Below are 19,995 nucleotides of genomic sequence, written 5' to 3' on the forward strand. Positions count from 1 at the left end.
GCGCCATTTCGTTCTTATAAAAGCACGGATGACCGCGATTGACCCATATGTTGTAGTCTTTTGGACGCTGAGTCGACTGGTTTTGGTCCGAAAAGGCTGCGATGCAGCGTTCCTCCTTTATTCCCAATCGAACATGGTTGAAGAAGCGGTCACGTGCTCCTGCGTACACCAGTCACCTGGTCACCGTGCCTGCAGGGTACAACTTACTAGCCTGTTTGACCTTTTTTGGGTGCAGTCCTGTCACTCGAGTTGAACCCGAGTTGAACCTTGGTGTGAAAGTTGTCACCTGCTGGCGTGGTGACCAGGTGATTTGGGCACCCAGGACCACGTGACCGCTTCTTCAACCATGTTCGATTGGGAATAAAGGAGGAACGCTGCATCGCAGCCTTTTCGGACCAAAACCAGTCGACTCAGCGTCCCAAAGACTACAACATATGGGCCAATCGCGGTCATCCGTGCTTTTATAAGAACGAAATGGCGCTTTTAGTGACATTTTGCATACAAATCCCCATCTAGTAGGGCGCAGTCACCCAGTTTCGGTGGAAGTGCGCGAGTTCGATTGGGATTCAAGTAGGAAGGGAGCGTCTCAGCTTCCTCGGACCAAGACCATTCGACTCAGCACCCCGAAGACTACAACTGGTGAAATTTTAATTTTTGCCTTAACTTCCCCTTTAAGCTTGCCTCCATCCCCTACACCTTGCAATGAATGGTCTGTCTGACTTTGCCCGTCCACACACTACTGTGACGTCATGTGAAGTTCTTCTCTGCATGTTTGTGCACCTATGTCTATGAACTCTTTGTGTTCCCTCTGTTGGCGCTGCAAAATCGCTCTGTTGATGCTGCAACATCGCTTATCATCATGCTAAATTACATAGCAATTTGTTCTTCGCTGCTACGTAGTACCCCCAACCATACGTTGATGCGCCCACCACGCACCGATGCCCCTAACCTCACTGCTTCCCTCTCTGTATCTCTCTCTCTCTCTCTCTCTCTCTCTCTCTCTCTCTCTCTCTCTCTCTCTCTCTCTCTCTCTCTCTCTCTCTCTCCCGCTTTGAGATTCGCATTTTCAATTCGCTAAATTCGCTGGGCACCATTGCCCGTTTGGCCTTGCGAAGTAAAATAAAAATCAACAACGACGACGACGACGACGACGACGACGACGACGACGACGACGACGACAACAACAACATTTTGGGCAGTACGAGTACAGGGTGAAAAGGGTCACTTGAACTTGAAGCTTCCCCTGGCCCTGATTCCCCCACACTCCCACACAGGGCAACATTGCAGCCGCCGCTAGCGCTATGGTCCATAGCCTAGCCTATCTACTAGTACTATCGCTAGCGCCCGGGGGATGCCGGATGGTCCCATGCCCATAATATGGCCCATGCACATGGCCCATGCCCAGTGCATGCAGTCTGCATCTGTGCGATCCGCGCGAGTGCATATGCAGCAGCCCAGGCCAGGGCGCGGCGCTAGGGCTAGGGTACAAAGAAAGCTGGTGGCACATGGCTATTTTTTTCAAATACATAATCATTCAGCTGCTTTTTTCTCGTTTTTACTTGAAGGAGACAGCAGTAGGATAGGCTATCTAGGATCTAATCCTCCAAAGTGCTGGAGTTTGCGGACTTCTACGACGTAACGTCTACAGGTAGAGGTCGAGGAACTTACCAAAATGTTGCCTCGGTATCTCTTCTGGCTTGTCAATGTCATTGCAGCTGCATTGTGCAATGCCAGTCCCAAAGATGGCCAGGCGTATTATCCTGGCGACACGACACCTGACTTCAACCTACCAACACTAAGTGGTGTGAATTTCAATGGTGTTGTACACGGGCAAAGGCTACCTGTGGTGTTCTACAGATATGACGAACGCTCGTTATTTATTTTGGCCGAATGGCACACCGAGTCTTCTGTGGAGGATTTTGTAAAACATGCCCCCAGAACCACCCACTTCGTCTTCATGGCAAGTAAGAATGCCAAAGAGGTTGCACCGTTCCTGAATTCAAGTTTGGTATTGGCATCGGCTGGCGATAAACAGCTGTTGGATAGGTGCCATATCATACCTGTGGATATTGGAGACCTGGATGATAAGTGGATTGGAGAAGTATTCCAGCAGTGGAAGTGTATCGACCATGGATGTGGCTCTGACAGCATCATATTCACACAAGGCAAAGGTAATAAGCATACTGCATAGATCACAAAGCCTAGAGTGGTCTGCATGAGTACAATAACAGCTATCATCAAGAGTACATTCATGAAACCGGGCTTCATGTACTCTTGCTATCGTACATTCAGCCCTGACAGTCATCATACTGGCCCTCCGTTCAGGGCACTTCTCTTACTGCTCATTAATGATAGCTTGCATAGACCCCCATCCTACTGGCAGGACCATTATACACGAACACACTGCATGGCCTGTGCCTTACATCCAGCAAAAAAACTCGACCCGAAACTGTTGCCAAGGGACAGACGATGAGCCCGCAAAATTTCGAGGTTATCCTACGAGTCGTATTGCGAGACTCCATTGCAAGAGTCCATGGCAACAGCGCAACCTGAGTGTGGAATTTTGTTTTCCACTGTCATGGCAAGCTAAGAAAGAGTATGAATTCTCATCATAAGTGCTATGCAATGGCCAGAATCCACTTTTGACATGGTTGCTAGCACTCCGATCTGAACATGTGCGGCCGTTTTGACAACTGCACATATGCAGTGCACTGGACATCGTCTTACATTTTGCACCATTGTTTTGAGTTACAGAGACCGTAAAAAAATAAATTCTCAACCGAAAGCACTTTTACGATGCGATTTCTTGGGTCCTAGCGGCAGGGCGGCATGCAAGCTATCATTTACCCTACAACTTGCTAGCCTGTTTGACCTTTTTTGGGTGCAGTCCTGTCACTCGAGTTGAACCTTGGTGTGAAAGTTGTCGCCTGCTGGCGTGGTGACCAGGTGATTTGGGCACCCAGGAGCACGTGACCGCTTCTTCAACCATGTTCGATTGGGAATAAAGGAGGAACGCTGCATCGCAGCCTTTTCGGACCAAAACCAGTCGACTCAGCGTCCAAAAAGAGTACAACATATGGGCCAATCGCGGTCATCCGTGCTTTTATAAGAACGAAATGGCGCTTTTAGTGACATTTTGCATACAAATCCCCATCTAGTAGGGCGCAGTCACGCAGTTTCGGTGGAAGTGCGCGAGTTCGATTGGGATTCAAGTAGGAAGGGAGCGTCTCAGCTTTCTCGGACCAAGACCATTCGACTCAGCACCCCGAAGACTACAACTGGTGAAATTTTGATTTTTGCCTTAACTTCCCCTTTAAGACCTGGCCGCGCCGACAGTGTAGGTTGTTCAGTGGTCTTGTTTCTGTGCTGCTCTCACTGTGTATTTGGTAGAGACTGCTTCGATACCTCGATTGGATGCTCGATACGACTTTGTTCCCGAGATTATTCAGCTTGGTGCGAAGTCTTTCCCTGTAGTTCATGCTGATACATGTCACCAGTCAGTGCAACCCAAGATGGAGGTGCGTGCACCGGGCAGTTTTGTGCCAGCACCCTGGCTTGTAAACAAAGACTGGAAAATGCCAGCTGCTGACCCATCTGCCAATTATTCCGGTCAGTTCATACTCACCTCTTCAACAGGCTGTGACCAGCTTACTAAGGTGAGTAAGTGCTCAAGGATAAATTGGGATGCTACTGCTGCTGCTGCTACTGTTGCTACTGTTGTTTTCTGCTGCTCCTAAAAGGTGTTTTATTGAACCCACAAACATTGATGATATGAATGCAGGGAGAGCGAAGAATTTGAAAAGAGAACAGCAACATTGATTGAAAAAATGTCAATTACATTAACAATAAAAGATTACAACAACAATAAAGATTACAACAAGGTTTATAGCAGAGAAAGGAACACCAAAACGTTAAAAAAAACTCCAAACCAAAACACCTTATCATGGTTTCCCAGAAAGGAAGCAACAACATCAAGATTCTTACAAAAGGAAAAATTCAACATAATCGCCGTAACATGACATGGTAAAAAAAAGCTATGGTCTAGAAAGCTGCTACTGTTGCTACTGCTGCTACTGCTGTTGGTGCGCTTATATTTCTGTTATTGTGTTCCCCTGTGACCGGCATACTTCTGCATCTAGTTCTTATAGGGTCAGGCATCTTGCAGCTTCATACCGGAATGAGAGATTTTGAGCACACATGCTCTTTTCCCCCAGCACTGCACATTCACAACTCACAGTGTCACTCAGTATCTGTTTCAACGACGTTTTCAGCAAATTACCATCATCAGGTTGCAACATGGTGTGCAAGTGTCTGCAAAGGAGCAGTTATATGCCAACATTTGGTGTGGGGGAAGGAGCATGTATGCTCAAAATTTCTCGTTTTGTAGTGCCAGGCAGTGAAGGCAAGCGCTAGGATAAGAGCTTACCACTCAGCTTCAAGGCCCGTAAAGTCTTGAGTTGTTCCAAGGATCCGGAAAGAAAACCCCTAGAGCGTCTGAAAGATGTTGGGTCTTCCATTCTCATTCCAGGGCTATCGTTGACTGTGTGTATGTGTGTGTGCATGTATACATGTGTGCATGCGTGCGTGTGCTTGCGTGTGTTTGTGTGTGCATGTGTGTACGTGCATGTGTCTGTGTCTCGCATCTGGGCATGCGTATGTGTGTGTGTGTGTGTGTGTGTGTGTGTGTGTGTGTGTGTGTGTGTGTGTGTGTGTGTGTGTGTGTGTGTGTGTGTGTGTGCATGGCTGTGTGTGTGTTTCTTGTACATGTATGTGATTTCTTCTATTTCCCTTCTTCATTGCTTTCCTGCTTGTTCATTGTTCATAGCTGCAATATGCCAAGCAGCAGGGTGCAGCTGGTTTGATCATCTATTCCGGGAAGCAGGCCACAGCGGTGAATGAGATAGTGTGCCACAGCGAAAGGGAATGCAACTTGGGACCTGGTTTAGTGCCAGCTACTGGCATTTCTTACGACTCGGTGGATACTGTGCTGGAATTGCTAAGCAAGGGCCCTGTCACACTGACATTCAACAAGACTGACCTTCCTCATTTCTACTTTATGTCCGACTACTTTGGTAAACTAGCGGAAGGTGGTTGGTTTCTTTACCCATCACTTATGTTCCTCGACTTTGAAGCACATTGGTGAGTACTGGAACCAATTAGTCACCATGACTAAGGCTGCGTTTGTTTTGTCTGCTTGCTAGGGTAGAACACATTTTGGGAAAAAGAAAACGGTAGCTAGACGTGCACTGACACAGGTCCACCCATTTCGGTAGATCATCGATGCTATGTCCTTATATTGCCCATCTTTGCAACGTTTATGGTACATACGATATTTTCTGACCGAAATCCCGTAGCTCTACTCGTACCAACTTCTACTGAATTCTGCCAGCCTCAAACCTGGTAGAGGCGATAGAGGAAAGTTGACTCTATCGGTTGGAGTTGAAAAACAGGAACAGATCTACCGAAAGTAGCACTGCTGTTGTAGTTTCTACTGAAACCTGTAGATCGAAAACGATCACCCCCCCCCCCCCCCCCCCCCACACACACACACATGCACATGCACGCAGTATTTTCTTTTCCTGTATTGTAGTTGACTGAATCTGGTGTTGTTCTGTCCTGGAAATTTGATGTGACTTGATGTTATCGCAGTGTAGAGAATTGGACGAGTATTTTAGAAGTTTAGGTGATCTTGCTTGGTTTTCTTTCTGGAGCTTCCAAGTGAAGATTTTTCCATGTAACGCTCGTTCCAGTATTGATGATAATTGTGTGTCCCCCTCGTTCCGTCAAAACGACATGTTGTGATCATGATGAGAATATTGCTACCACAACAGAAGTTTCTGTCTTTGGTGGCTATGAGTGGAGCAAATGAGAAAGCTGGAGTGCACCGGTGAGCTAACTGCACCACAGTCAAATTCATGGCTGTTGATCCCCAGTTCTTGACTATGCTTGTTTTGTTGTCGTAGGTTTGACTACACAGCAAGACTAGACCGGCGCTTGAATGCGCCAGCGAAGACCATTCCGCTCATTCCTCTTCAGGAAATGCACGGCCCAGCGGGAGCCAATGTTACTGTTTCTCTCCCTTCATTTGAGGGTAAGTGTTTGTACTGTGTGTTGCTATATTGTAGTTCATCTTACTAGCAGTGTGCTGTGCCTGCTTAGTTGCTACTTGCTATTGAGGCCCTCAGCTGATCTCTTGCCGGTACGAGCCTTTTATTTTGCTATGTGCTATCGGTTTCATGAGCAGATTTCATTGTGTGTGCGTGTGTGCATGCACGCGCACGCATACTCGTATAAATCTTTTGTTTTTTTCTTCGTATCTTTTGTTGGTTGTAGACTTGCGCAAGTACCAGCTGGTGGAGCTGCACACATCGTTTTCTTGTCCTGGTCGTTTTGATCTGGATTGTGCCATTTGGGACCGAACTGTGGGATTGTCAATCTGTTGTACGGGACAAGAAGCACCTTTCTGTGACTATGAGCTTGGAAGATGGATCACACCGTTCAGAAGGTATGTTGAGCTACTAGCGCTTTCGTTTGGCTTGTACAGGTTGAGAAGGCACAAGCAGTAAATGACGAGGCCGAGTTTTTAAATTAGGGTCTATTGAGTGGTTGCAGAGTAGCATGCTGATAATGCAGGACTTGAGCCCAACCGATCGGCAAGAAGGTATAGAATGCTGTATAACACCTGGGCAGACTCTCGATTGAATACTTGCTTTCAAAGTCACCTGGCAATGCGTACTGGTTGGGCCAGTGCTGGCGTCTTCCCTCAGGTGCATATGGCTGAGCAGTTACATGGAGAGAGCGCTTTGAACTTCGCTGATGCCGATAATGCTGGACTTTCATTCAGTCGTTCTACAGGGAGAAGTTTTATTGCACAAAGTTTCGCGTGGAGCAAATTTGTATAGGCCTAGGGTTGAGCTCTTGTGTTATCCAGGCGAAGTGGATTGGTAAATTGGACAGCCCCACTGGACACACAACCTCTCCTGCTAGTACTTTGAAGTACTTCACCAGTTACCAGTATTAGCTGGAAGGGATTTACTGCTGAAATTCTGCTGGGTGCCATGGTGTGTTTGATGTTGTATACATGTGGATCGGACTGAGTAACTTAATCAAAGTTCAACTTGTGTGTGCTTGCTCTGCTCACAGGCGTATTGGCCATTGGCTGACAGATGTAACACCACTGTTGCCCTTATTGAAGTCTACGAATGGCAAGTGTAGCCTTGCAATGCGTACTGATCCTTGGGCACAACCCTGGATGGTTAGTGTCAGCTTGCGATTGCAGCATGCTGTGCCCTCGTGCAAGTCTGGAGAGCCATGCCTCCGAAACCAGGTGAGAGTACTCTTCTTGTGGGTGGCTGTTGTGCGGGTAGGATTTTGCGTGCATACATCCATGTGTCTCTTTTCGTATACGTATTCATGTGTGTCTTTGTGCATGTATGTATTAACGTGTGTTTGTGCATGCATCGGCATGGTTTCATTTGTTGCTAGCAGTACATACATTCAGTATCCGTGAATGCCTCGGATGCTTGGTTGCATGAAAGTGGATGCCTTTCTGTGAAGTTACATCTCTTCTTGGCTTGCAGTGACGTTAAAGTAGTATCTGTGCTAAATGAATAGTTGTAAGAGAAAGTGTTAAGTGTTATGCCATGTTCCAATCTTCTCTCTTCTGTGTTCCAAACATGCAGCAGCTATTGGAAAGGACCGTGGTTGATGAGAATGGTGCTGCGCTGGCTCCGGAATCCATGATATCTGTCATGCAGCACGGTGCTGCGTTTGACAAGCACTACAACAACCGCTCGGCGGTGGCGTTCACCGTACCTGCCGGCACACATTCTGTGCGTCTCGTATCTGTGATCACCGGTAAGAACTCACCTGCATACACCTGCATACAAGTAGCGGTGACTGTGGCTGATGTCTGTGTGCCACGGAACACTAGGTGAAGTAGAATTGAAGAAGAATAGTCTGTAATGTGCCTTCATGTAAAGAGAAAGGACCAATGATGATTGTTACGAGTTATGACTAACAGTCCACCAAGGTAACCAGATTATTATACTGTCAGATAGTGTGTGACAATAAGGCACAAAACTGACAGGGTATATTCACTTCTCTCCGACGACTTCAATGGCTATCAATATCATTTCTTCGCGTTTTTCTCCGCTTTATTCCGTGCAGGGCATGGTTCCGATGAGAATGGCTGTGGTGAGTTCTGTGTCACTCAGCATGTATTCACGGTCAACGGTCAACACAACAACTCCATTGAGTTCAACACGGCCGGTACACCACTCGGCTGCGCTCTCAACGTACCCAATGGTGTTGTGCCCAACGAACACGGTACTTGGTTGTATGGCCGCGATGGCTGGTGTGACGGGCAGGAGGTAGACCCTTGGGTTGTGGATATTACCAATCAGGTCAAGATGGACGGCTCCAAGAATACTGTCTTCTATCAGGGATATTTCAATGGTAAAACGCCGAACCCTGAGCAGAACCCAGGGTACATGGCCGTGTATAGTGAGCTGGTGTTTTACTCTACTGTCTAGACACACCTGCTGCTGCTGTGCATTGATTATTGACTTGATCATTGTCAACCAAAACTCTATGCTTTACGAGCAGCTTTATCCCTGTCGCAGGACACGGCACATTGTCTGTGCCCAATAGAATGCACGTGCTGATTTTGAACAACTCCAATTATTATTTGGGAAGTTCTGAACAGTGCACTTGCTAGAATGCAAGCAAGACTTTGAACAGTGCATTATTTAGTGCACTGTGTTTGCATGCTAGTCTGTTCCCTGTCCGTGCCTGTCTCCAACTTTGGTTACTTTCATAACGTCTTTTTTTTCTCTTGAATTTCGAATTTCATTTCAAAATTAATGCCTACCAACCGATCAAAGCACCGTTCCGAGCCTCAACTGAAAACATGTGCTGTGTGTGAAAGTGTCCCTTATATTGCTGTTCCTGTTACAATGACCATGCTGGTATGTCGGAAAGTCACAGGAATAGTTTGGTGTGCTGGCAGGGTTCCCTTCTGCAGCTGTCCCGGGTCCTTTGCCTAGGCATGGGTGTATTTATTCAAATAATCGAGTTCCCTCAGTTGACACGAGGGAATGTATTATTGCTCCTTCACATTCTTGTACTGAGCAAGCCGTGCGTTCAACATCCACACTAAAACATATTCTGGGCCGAACGGGTAATTTTCTCAGCGGGCATTAACTTAAGTCTTTATGTATTCTCATTTTGGATTTTGATGATGCATTTTCATTTGCCCATTGCTTTGTGTCTTATAGCTACAATGACATGTCCATAGCAACATTGTAAGTACACTTGAGCTCATTTTGTTATCATGTGCTGGAATCCATCATGACATTGTTTCACCTGATTTGTTCTCAGGAGTGATGCTTTTACTAGCCGTGTGTTGTTCAGCATCCTCGTGAAAGTACAGGAACGAGTGTGTTTCACTTTCACTGCACACATGCCAAGCAAGTGGCAGGCACACTTGGAACAATGATTACGTAACTGAGTGTTAAGGTGATGTTTTAATTCTCAAGGTATGTAACATCCAACCGTATTTGAAAGCAACATAATAGGGAAATAGTATTTTGAAAAAGATTGATTTACATGTATAAATACTTGATTTCATTCTTTCAACATTTGCTGTACACACTGTGCACCGGTGCAGCTGTGTGGTTTCAACGTGCTATCTGAGTTTAGATCGAAAAGTCTATACATGGTTGCAGCTGATCTGAAGGTATCACATTGCCGATTACCAGAAAATTGGTTACCGCACAGAGCGTATCTGAGGGCGAGGCTCCAGTCACCAGGTTCAAGAATCAACGAATGCATGATTGCTAGTCATTGCAAGCACATGTCTACATGTAGCAATCACAGTTGGCTGCGCGGCTTTGCTTGTGGCTTCACAGCTATTGGTGGCTTCTGTCCCGTAAGATGTGCTGCACGTTGCTGATTCTGCTGCCGTGCCTGCTGCAAGATCTTGGGTAGCGGCGGTGCATTGGGAACAGGCATGGGAGGCCGTGCGTAGTTTGAATGCTGCATATACTCCTCGCCCGATACTGCATGCTGGGGATTATAATGTGCCTGATGTGTTGGTGTCACACCCGGGTAGGAATTTGGCGATGATGTAGCCTCCATCATAACGTCATCGTATATGTGAGCATCGAAGATTTGTTGTTGCTGGGATTCTGCAGCAGCCATTGCAGCACTATCCAGGTATTCATATGGCTGTTGCTGCTGGTGCTGCTCCAACAAGGCTTGACGCGCCATGGACTCACTGTGTGCTTGGGAACGGCGATCTCTCCCCAGTGCAGTCCTCATTTCCGACAAGACACCACTCTGTAGCAGACACACCAGCAGAGTATGCATACACGGTACAAGTCAGCGGCTTTGTGTCTACGGATTTTGTTGAAATTGTACTTCTTTCATCACAGAAACTACAGTCAAACCTCTTTAGGACGAACACCAAGGGACCGATGGTATTTGTTCGTAATAACGGGAGTTCTTCTTATCCATATTTTTTACCCAGTGAATACACAGTGATTTATCCAATAGAGCTATGAACACTAGTTTTTCTAAAGCGAAAGTTTGTCTTATCAGTGTTCTTCTTAACGAAGTTTCACTGTACTTCGAAGTAGAAATACAGCTGAAGACAACCATAACAATTAATTACGTATGGATTATTTTGCCTTCTTCCTCAGTTCTCCCTCAGTACAATGGTCGCACGCTTCCCTGCTTCAGCTGCACATAAAGTGACCAGTTGGAGCTATAGAGATTTTTTGACGCCGCCATTCTCATTGTTACAAGCCCACATCAATCATCACCTATACTATACTATACTATACTCTCACACTGTCCTTCATGAATGCTGGAGTTGGCGTCACATGGATAGCTAGAATTAGCTAAAGACGTGCTTGTACTAAAGCATAGGGGGACTCAATACATTCGCTATGCAGGGGCGTCGGGCACGCTACGGTCACTACGGTATTGACTGTACCACTCTTTGTCCCACGTACCCTGTGAATTAATAAAAAGCACTGATCTGGGGTCTCAAGTTTGAAGAGAAGAGGAGCCACCCAAACCCCACAAGCACTTCAGGTGGTTGACCGTACGACCCTAAATACCTTCCGACGCCCCTGGCTATGATGCAATGTATATGTTACAGTGGATATTGAATGCCCAAGTGAAGGTGTGTCCTTCAGCTCCACGGTGCTCCTAGGGATCCTGGCTCCAGTTTCACCAATATTCATACGCCAAAAAACCCAACTTACTGATGGTGCCAGGGGATTCTGGAAGTTCTCGTAATCACCAGGACACCAGCTGGCATGCTGATCATCTTCCGTATTGTCTGCACAGCCATTGCAATAGTTCATATCCTCGGTCATGGCTGGCTGCTGCTGCTGCTCGACTGCTACTGATCCAGTCTGTGTTGGATGGACATGAAGTTGTTGCTGCGGCTGTCGTGGCATTGCAGTCACTGTTTGCTGCATGGTCATGTGTTGCTGCTGCAGTGGCTGCTGCTGCTGCTGCTGCTGCTGCTGCATGGTCATATGTTGCTGCTGCATCATAGGTTGTACTTGTGCGATGTTTCCGTTCTGGACTCCAAGGTTCTGGTGGTTGACAGCAGCGTGATTGATTTGCGTGGGCTGCTGGTGGAATCTGGTGGTGGGGTACTGGAAGTGCTGCTGAAAGCGCGACGTGTTGTTTGCTGCCAGCAGTAGGTCACCATCACTGCGATGTCGCTGCAAGCGACCTGGATATTGGTGAGTGGGCTGTGTGTGCATCGGCGCTTGCTGTGACGCTGGCATGGCTGGGTGAGTGGGTAGGTGACCAAGACCGGAGGAGAGCGGTTTGAACTGGCTGCTGCTGCTGGCGTTTTGGTGAGGCACGCCAGGCTGAATGCAGAAGTGGCAGGTGCATGGCTGCTGAGGCTGCACTGTTGCCGTGGGCGAATATGCCGCTGCATGTGCTGCATGTGCGGTGGGTTGGCTTTGTGCATGCACATTGCCATGAGCATGACCAAATTGATTATCAGCTAGCAAGCCCTGCTTTAGGTCAAGTGATTGATTTCGATTCTGAAGGCAGAGGCTACAGTTGCAGTGATATCCACTGTGGGGTGCCGCAGCAGGACCAGACAAGGCTGAAGCATACGGGTTCATGAAGTGAGGATTGCCCGGGTAAAATCGTGCCATTTCGCGATAGTAGTCTTCGGTGTGCATATCCGGCTGGCTGCGGAAACGACTAAGTGTGGGGCATGGATTTGATAGGGTTCTCATGGCAGGCAGTGGTTGGCCTTCTAATGACAAAGCACCAAGATTCTGATGATGTTGATGATGAGCGGGCACACTCCGTGTTTCTACTGCTGCTTGCTGTTGGCATGTGCATGTAGCTACATCCACAGCTGCTGCACTGTGTGATTGTGCGGGTGGAGATTGCCCTGGTATCGATGCTGCCGATTGCTTCTGAGCTGGACGACCACATGAACAGACCTGCTGCTGCTGCTGCTGCCCCTCGCTGGAATGTCTACTGCATGTGTGAGGCCTACACGAGCAAGTATCATCCTGTGCGGCAGAGGCAGCATGCACATGACACGAGCAATCGCCGTCGTCATAATCCGGTGGAATATCGTCGCAGTCAGCACACGAACATTCCGTATGACGGCGATGGTGATCATGATGGTGGTCATGGTGGTGGTGGTCATGGTCAAACTCATCTTCATCCTCCTCGGCTAGATCCATGTCGCTGTGAACATGGCGTGAGCCATTGTGCTTGTGCCGGTCACGTCTGCGGCGTGCAGCCTTGCTCGGCATTAACGCCTTGCGGGGTTTACCCTGCGCCACCGAGTCCGTCATTCCGGAGCTGAACGAAGTGAATGAAGCTCGTTTGCTCTTACTCCACCCACGAGCGTCGTCATCCTCCATCCAGGTGTCATCCGACATGTTTCTGTCATAGTAAGACGACGAGCTGACATCTTCATAGCGCAAGTCATCATTTGATGCACGTGTACTGGTGTGTTGATGAGGGTCCATGTCATGCATGCTGCTGTCATGGACACCCATACTGGTGGCAGTTAGCGGGTTGGTTAGAACTGTTGCTGCGTCGGTTCCCGTATCCTATAGACAAGCAATCAAAAAACCGGCATGCACGCACACACACGCACACACACACACACACACACACACACACACACACACACACACACACACACACACACACACACACACCGGCACACAGATACAGTCCTTTCAAACGGAGTCTGTCAATTGTAGTGTATTCTCGCAGCGCATCAATAACCTAAGACACCTACATATATTTTATAAAAAATTGAATACTGATTCCATTGATGGAACAAAATGATCTAAGTTATATTCCACCGTCCCTCTCCTGCAGACCACTGCTTATAACACCATGCATGAGTAACACGCTGCATGAGTAATGCCCTTCACTAGTGACGCCAAGAGTACATAAACCGTTGAAGAGTGTGCAACCCGGCAGTTAGCTGGATGTGGCTCAGGCTTACAATAGGGACAGCTTGAAGGAAGATAGGCTGCTCAGTCATTGCATTGGAGTTGTCCTCTACATTGTTGTACGGATCTGTGATGGAAAGTAGACACAGCAAGCATCTTAGCAGAGTGAAAGTCAATGCTACCTGCCGCATCCGTTGATTTATATATTCACACATGCCGAGGCAAACTATTCACACATGCACAATGTGACATGTACACACACACACACACACACACACACACACACACACACACACACACACACACACACACACAATAATGCGCATGCAATTAGTAGCAAGTGCACCAGTGAGCGAAAACACAACCACATACATGTACTGCCAAAGTCAATTGCAGCGAAGATCATGTCCTGTAAATTCAAGCCTGTCTAACTGAATAGTTGACCACCAACATTTCAACAATTCGCTCACCAGGCGTGTGTGCACGAGATATCCGTGAAGATGGATGATTCTGGGATCGATCCCAGCCACTCATTCTGCAGACAAGGGATATTACAATAAGTGCAGCAGATTGTGAGAAGGGACATTTGTCACGTGAGTCCGAAGAGGGCGAGCCGGTTGGCGTGGAGCGTATGGTGGTTGTGGGCTGTGTAGATGAGACTGAAGTAGAGCAAAGTTAGTAACACTGACGAGTGCATTTCGAAACCGTGGCAATCGGTAAATTAGGATAGTGGAGACCAGAGTTTAGATGTGGCTTGCTTGGACCTGTCATATTCACACAATAGTTTTACTGGGACCAACAGTGAAAACCAATTGTAATGTCCTACATTATATATACAGTCGAATGTCACTTATCCGACCACTTCGGTAATCAGGCATGTTGGATAACTGAATATGTTGGATAACTGATATCATTTTGTATGTGCATATATGGCTGGATTTCATTGATTTATGTACACAATACCCATTAATATATTCATGCATATTCCATGTACACATACATGTTAGCATACTTGACCACATCTACTTCAAGTAAATGCATATTACACCGTACAATATACAAAAAAAGTCTCTTTTGATTTATGTTTTAGAATTTTACTGTTGAGAGTCATAAAATTACCACTCCAGGGCTTGTCGGATAACCGACGTGCTCGGATAACTGGCGTCCGGATAAGTGACATTCGACTGTACATGATGTAACTGTTCACCGGTACATGCTTAGTCGCTTACCCTTCCTTTTCTTTTTGGATTTGCTTTCTCCGGTAGTATGCAACAATGATAATGATAAGAGCAACCACCACTGCCAGACCGCCAGCAACACCAGCAATCACTCGGAACGATACTCGTCGCTGCTCCAGCTGCTCCGCTTCGGGGTCTTGAAACAGACCGTTCTGGCGGGCCTGCTGATTCCAGCTTGATGCCGGTGGAGGCACACCGCCGAAGCCTGGCGGTGGCTGTGCTCCGAATTGTCTTCCAGGCATCATGCCACCTTGCGGCATTGCCTGCTGAGGTAGCGGTCCGGGTGGCATTGCACGCGCTGCTGGTGCTTGCATGACCTGTGCCTGGGCCTGCGGCATAGCCCGCACCGGTGGCATTGGCTGGCCTGCTTGTGGCATAGCCCGCGGCCCCGGTGGTGGCATTGGCTGGCCTGCTTGTGGCATACCCCGCGGCCCCGGTGGTGGCATTGGCTGGCCTGGCTCTGGTCCTGTAAGGCGTGCAGGCAATACAGCTACATTCTGGCATGATGAATCTGTAAGCAGATCAAAGATAAACACCCTCAATTGAAGCATTGCATGATATAGTGGTAGCGACTTCGGCAATGATTTTTATCATGTCAAGGGTCAAGTCAAGGCGGCGGGAAAGAGGCTACGGTGTGGGGAGTGAACTATCATATTGAGTGATAGGTATTTATAAAACGTTTTATCCTTGGTGCATAAACTTTTGTAGAACACTCCATAGCAGCCATTTACACATTACTTTTGTCAATACAAATACACATGCATGGTCTCTCAGCTGGAAATGTCACTTCAGGTTTATCAATTTTTCGGATGTGGCCCATCGGCCCTTAGGGTGAAACAGTAAAAGTAAAATGCAAAACCCTAGCCTAGGAATCAGTGAGTGGATATTCTGTGAGGTAATAATGGGAAAGTGATGAGAAGAATATGAAGAAAAGGAAAAAAAACTTGAAATGTGCCAGATAGGTGTGTGTGTGTGTGTGTGTGTGTGTGTGTGTGTGTGTGTGTGTGTGTGTGTGTGTGTGTGTGTGTGTGTGTGTGTGTGTGTGTGTGTGTGTGTGTGTGTTTTGCATATGTGGAGAGTCACAGCTCTGGTGAAAGGTGTTGGGAGAAAGAGGGAGAGAAGTGGAGAGCTGTGACGGTGTGTGAATGTGCTAGCGCGACCCTATAGAAATAAAATACCGGAGTGGAGCTGGAGCCAAAGATGAAGACAAGATTAATACTTACCAATTGCGTTACAACCAGCTAACAGTTAGCACACCCGTACGCTTAACATAGACCATGATGTTGCACAGAATGGCACAATAAATAATGATGGTCTGCTCTCTACTGTTACTATCCTACATTTGCTTAGGATTGCTTCTCAGACTGATCAAGATCCTGAAATGCAGTGATCATTGCACCACACTTACATTCATAGGTCCCTGCAAACTTCACAGGGAGGCAGAAGATGATAGCCGGCCTAGGCTGTAGCGGAGCAGTTCCCGGCTGGGCACCGGCTGCAGTGGTGTCAGTGACTGAACAGTGCATGAAGACTTTGGCTAGTCGACCAGCGTAGGCAGCTACACTCTGCGCACCTCCAGCCCACTGTGCACGCAGATACACATGTGTACAGGAAATAACGTCACAACTTTGCGAACAAAAAGCAAAAAAGCAAAAAAAAAAGCATAACAGAGCAGGGCAGGGCATGATAAGGCAAGGCTGGACAGGGCAGGACAGAACAGCGCAGACGTTGGCGGATACATGCCATGATTCTATGATTATCAAAAACTTGCTCACTATGTGAGTATGTCCTCGCACTGCCTGGCCCCAAGTGTCACTATACATGATGTGTACAATCATGCAGTGTCACACTAGTGCTAGTATGTACTCTTGCTGCTACTCTGAGTCTGTGGACTTCAGTATGTATGGCATATTTGAATTGCCAGAAAATGATGGAAAGCACTGATAAGACAGCCAACATACAATCTGATCAATTTCAGCCTGACTAGCACAGGGGTGCTAAACACAGCATGCATGGCCTTTCCAAACGGCCGTCCCTGATTGTAGCCACAGATCTTGATGCATGATGTGCAAAATGGACACATGGCATGTACAGGTCTACTCTCCATATAACGTAATCTCTGGGACCACGCAAAAGTATGTTATATCGAGAGTTATGTTATGTAGAAAACCGTGTGTAAAATACAAGATGCACCTCAAAATGAAGGGTATTACAAGGCGGGTTCAACCGTGCAAACATATACACACTGTACCACCATCGACATCAGATATCATCAACGCCGCAGAATATATGCACAATAAGACTAAACTGGCTAGCTACGGCTACAGCTTGATTGTACCGCGCACGTGAATCTACGTTGTATCGAGAGTGCACACGTCGGGGACTGCGCCGTAGGGTGCGTTATGCCGAGGTTTACGTTATGTAGGACTAAACTGGCCTAAACTGCCTAGCTACAGCTACCGCTTGATCGTACCGTGCAAGTGAATTTATGTTGTATCGAGAGTTTGCACGTCGGGGACCGCCGTAGCGTGTGTTATGTCGAGGTTTATGTTATGTAGGATTATGTTGTGTAGAACAAAATTTGTATGGGAGTGATGCTGTTTCGGCGCGGGATTTGATTTTTTTATGTACTAGCGAGGTTTATGTACAAGTGAGAGTTGTTATATCGAGAGCAGACCTGTATTGTACAGCCGTGGCCAACTGAGAAATCCAAGACGTGAGCAGAAACCAGCGCCTTTGCGGACCTCGGATCGGGTTTTGGAGCGTACATGGAATGTAAATGCTGGCGGCACTGCTTTTGACTCTCGCGTCGGATTCCCCTCTTTGGCCACGGATGAACATGTACTACAGTGGTATGTTTGAATTAGGCCATATTTGAATTATCAGGATTCCACCTGTACTACACTATCTACAGTCATGGCAATATCGACTGTGTGTAGGTGTGTGTGTAGGTGTGTGTGTGTGTGTGTGTGTGTGTGTGTGTAGGTGTGTGTGTGTGTGTGTATGTGTGTGTATGTGTGTGTAGGTGTGTGTGTGTGTGTGTGTGTGTGTGCGTGTAGGTGTGTGTGTGTGTGTGTGTGTGTGTGTGTGTGTGTGTGTAGAGGGGGGGGGGGGGGGGGTATACATGCAGGCCCGGACATGTACATGTACCATACCTGAATGTATGAATTGGTCTGGTCAGTTGTGATCCGCAGGAACTGTGCGTCCATTGTTGTCCATACACCACCCTGCAAGCCGCGGACATGTGACATGCGACAATTCAACGATCTTCTTATAGTATCGGCGGCACTTGCCAATAGGACCTGTTCGGGAGGCTGTTGTGGCCGCATTGGATTGAGGCTGCGGATGTCTCGGCCTAAGCGTAAGTTCGGGCAGTCTGCATAATTATGAACAACAGCGTACACACATGTATGTTCAGGGTATTGGTGGTCATTGGAAATAGTTGACCCGGGCTGTTCATTTCCCGACTTCCCTGGTGCCCTTCTCTTCTTATTCTAACTATTATGAAGTACTACTTGTTCTTGTGTGCTAGTCACTCCTTATACATACAAACACAATACGGAGAATACAATGCTCAATAGTGTTTGGAACTGGGGCATCTAAACCGCTATTGTCTTGATACCGGTTTTATCGCTGTGGCTTCGTGGCCCATGCTAACCTCGAGCTCTGTCATACGGTATCTTGACGAGTGACGCCGAGAACAATAATAATATAATTATGTACATGGCTGCCACCACCGCTACCGTCTTTCCAACAGCAATATCCATACGCTGTGCTGCGTGACGGCGTGAGTGGATGTCCACTTCACGCTACCGTAAGGCTTGCACGCTGGTCCCTCCTCGTCGGCAGGCCATACTAGTAATCAACGATAGCCAACAACAATAATTCGAAGAGCGGCGGCACAGCGAAATCCCTCCGCTTCCCTGCATGCATACCGAATGCAGACCGATCCTCGCTCCTTGCTGAGAAGAGCTTCTGCTTTGTACTGCGAGTGTAACTCCACAGTGTTCAGGCAGATGTTCTGCTTGCCTTCATAAGGGCTGTGGCGGTGCAATCGGTTGTCACTTACGGCAGGAAAACGGTAGTAGCGCCAAAGACTTCCTCTTCGCTATCGCACAACCCCTGCCCTGGCATCCTGACCTGAACGAAGCAGCAGCCAGCCGCAGCTACCACAAAGCTATGATGCTTCGGTGAGCATGGCGGAAAGTATTACTATTAGTACTACATGTAGTCTACACCGTGTAGTTACTTTTCTCTCAGCCAACAAGCAACGTTACGTAGCTGCTGAGCACACACACACACACGACACCGCCGATGCTATCCTTGATCTTGAATTTTATGTCGGTGGAAGTAAAGTGACTGGCAAGTGCGCGTAGATCAGCTACGCGTAGCTAGATCTACGACATGTCGACAGTGCTACATTTTTGTAGTTTGACTAGATCTAAAAAAAAGGTGTTGAACGTTGTAGCTAGCTCTGCTGGGATGACATGGGAGTCGTATAAACCGGTCGTATAAACCGGTCGTATAAACCGGGTTATACGACTCCCTGATCGGTCCATAGCTCAGTGGTTAGAGTATCACTATCACTGGCCAAAAAAAGCGAAGGTTCCTGGTTCGAGTTCTGGCGAATGACAGGCAATTATTATTTGTTCTTCAGACTTTTCCCGCTTGCATCTTTCCTTCAAACCAATAAACAATTTTGTTGTTGGTTACTTTAAAAAAGGTTTATGTTCGACAACCACTGAGACAACCACTGAGACAACCACTGAGACAACCACTGAGACAACCACTGAGACAACCACTGAGACAACCACTGAGACAACCACTGAGACAACCACTGAGACAGGCAGTGACTAGTGGCTATATCATGTAGCTGCCCACCGAATATCTACAGGTCCAGGTGTTCAGGCGACTATCTAATTGGTGACTTTCGAGTCATTGACATTCCTTCCGCCTGCTTGTAGTTGTAATCACTACTACTAGTAGTACTAGTACATGTACATGCAGTGGACTACCGCAAAGCATTCCGTACCAAGAGTATAACCCCCTATACTATAGGCTATGTACTCGTGGCCACCAGGACTCAAATAGACTAATATGCAAGGGGGGGGGGGTATTATTGCTAAGTCTTGCAACAGACTACAGCGATCTGGAATCCCGAGTACTCGGAGTAGGGGGAACACTCGCTTACTAGTATTTGCATTGGCGAAGAGAAACCACTTTATTTAAGACTAAAAATAAAATGTATTTGTGCTGTACTGTGTACATTTACCTCCATCGCCAGACAG

The 19,995-nt window shown here is 47.3% G+C and overlaps 2 protein-coding genes across 4 annotated transcripts in view; one reads left to right on the forward strand and one right to left on the reverse strand.

Annotated features, from left to right (window-relative positions):
- Positions 1–1,516: 1,516 nt before the first annotated feature.
- Positions 1,517–9,370, forward strand: LOC135814671 (uncharacterized). 2 transcript variants are annotated; one of them, XM_065327834.1, is made up of 8 exons: positions 1,517–2,171; positions 3,391–3,656; positions 4,826–5,139; positions 5,964–6,091; positions 6,334–6,505; positions 7,144–7,327; positions 7,686–7,857; positions 8,170–9,370. In XM_065327834.1, the coding sequence occupies exons 1-8, from the start codon at positions 1,673–1,675 to the stop codon at positions 8,532–8,534; spliced, it is 2,100 nt and encodes a 699-aa protein (XP_065183906.1). In that variant the 5' UTR covers positions 1,517–1,672; the 3' UTR covers positions 8,535–9,370. The 2 variants fall into 2 exon arrangements, with proteins under 2 accessions (XP_065183906.1, XP_065183905.1); XM_065327833.1 differs by having other exon boundaries at positions 1,518–2,171; positions 7,683–7,857.
- Positions 9,371–9,471: 101 nt separating this feature from the next.
- Positions 9,472–19,995, reverse strand: part of LOC135814667 (uncharacterized) — a 13,849-nt gene continuing 3,325 nt past the window's right edge. The window contains exons 1-8 of one of the 2 annotated variants that reach the window (XM_065327829.1): positions 18,366–18,940; positions 17,863–18,083; positions 16,116–16,290; positions 14,699–15,218; positions 13,940–14,004; positions 13,523–13,596; positions 11,274–13,115; positions 9,472–10,341 (exon numbers count right to left, since the gene is read on the reverse strand). In XM_065327829.1, coding sequence (XP_065183901.1) covers positions 9,874–10,341; positions 11,274–13,115; positions 13,523–13,596; positions 13,940–14,004; positions 14,699–15,218; positions 16,116–16,290; positions 17,863–18,083; positions 18,366–18,474 — 3,474 coding nt within the window. In that variant the 5' untranslated portion in view covers positions 18,475–18,940 and the 3' untranslated portion in view covers positions 9,472–9,873. Of the gene's footprint in view, positions 10,342–11,273; positions 13,116–13,522; positions 13,597–13,939; positions 14,005–14,698; positions 15,219–16,115; positions 16,291–17,862; positions 18,084–18,365; positions 18,941–19,995 lie in introns of those variants that run through there. The other variant, XM_065327828.1, reaches the window with a different exon arrangement.

The sequence above is a fragment of the Sycon ciliatum genome, chromosome 4 (genome assembly GCF_964019385.1).
Source record: "Sycon ciliatum chromosome 4, ocSycCili1.1, whole genome shotgun sequence".
Lineage (NCBI taxonomy): Eukaryota > Metazoa > Porifera > Calcarea > Leucosolenida > Sycettidae > Sycon > Sycon ciliatum.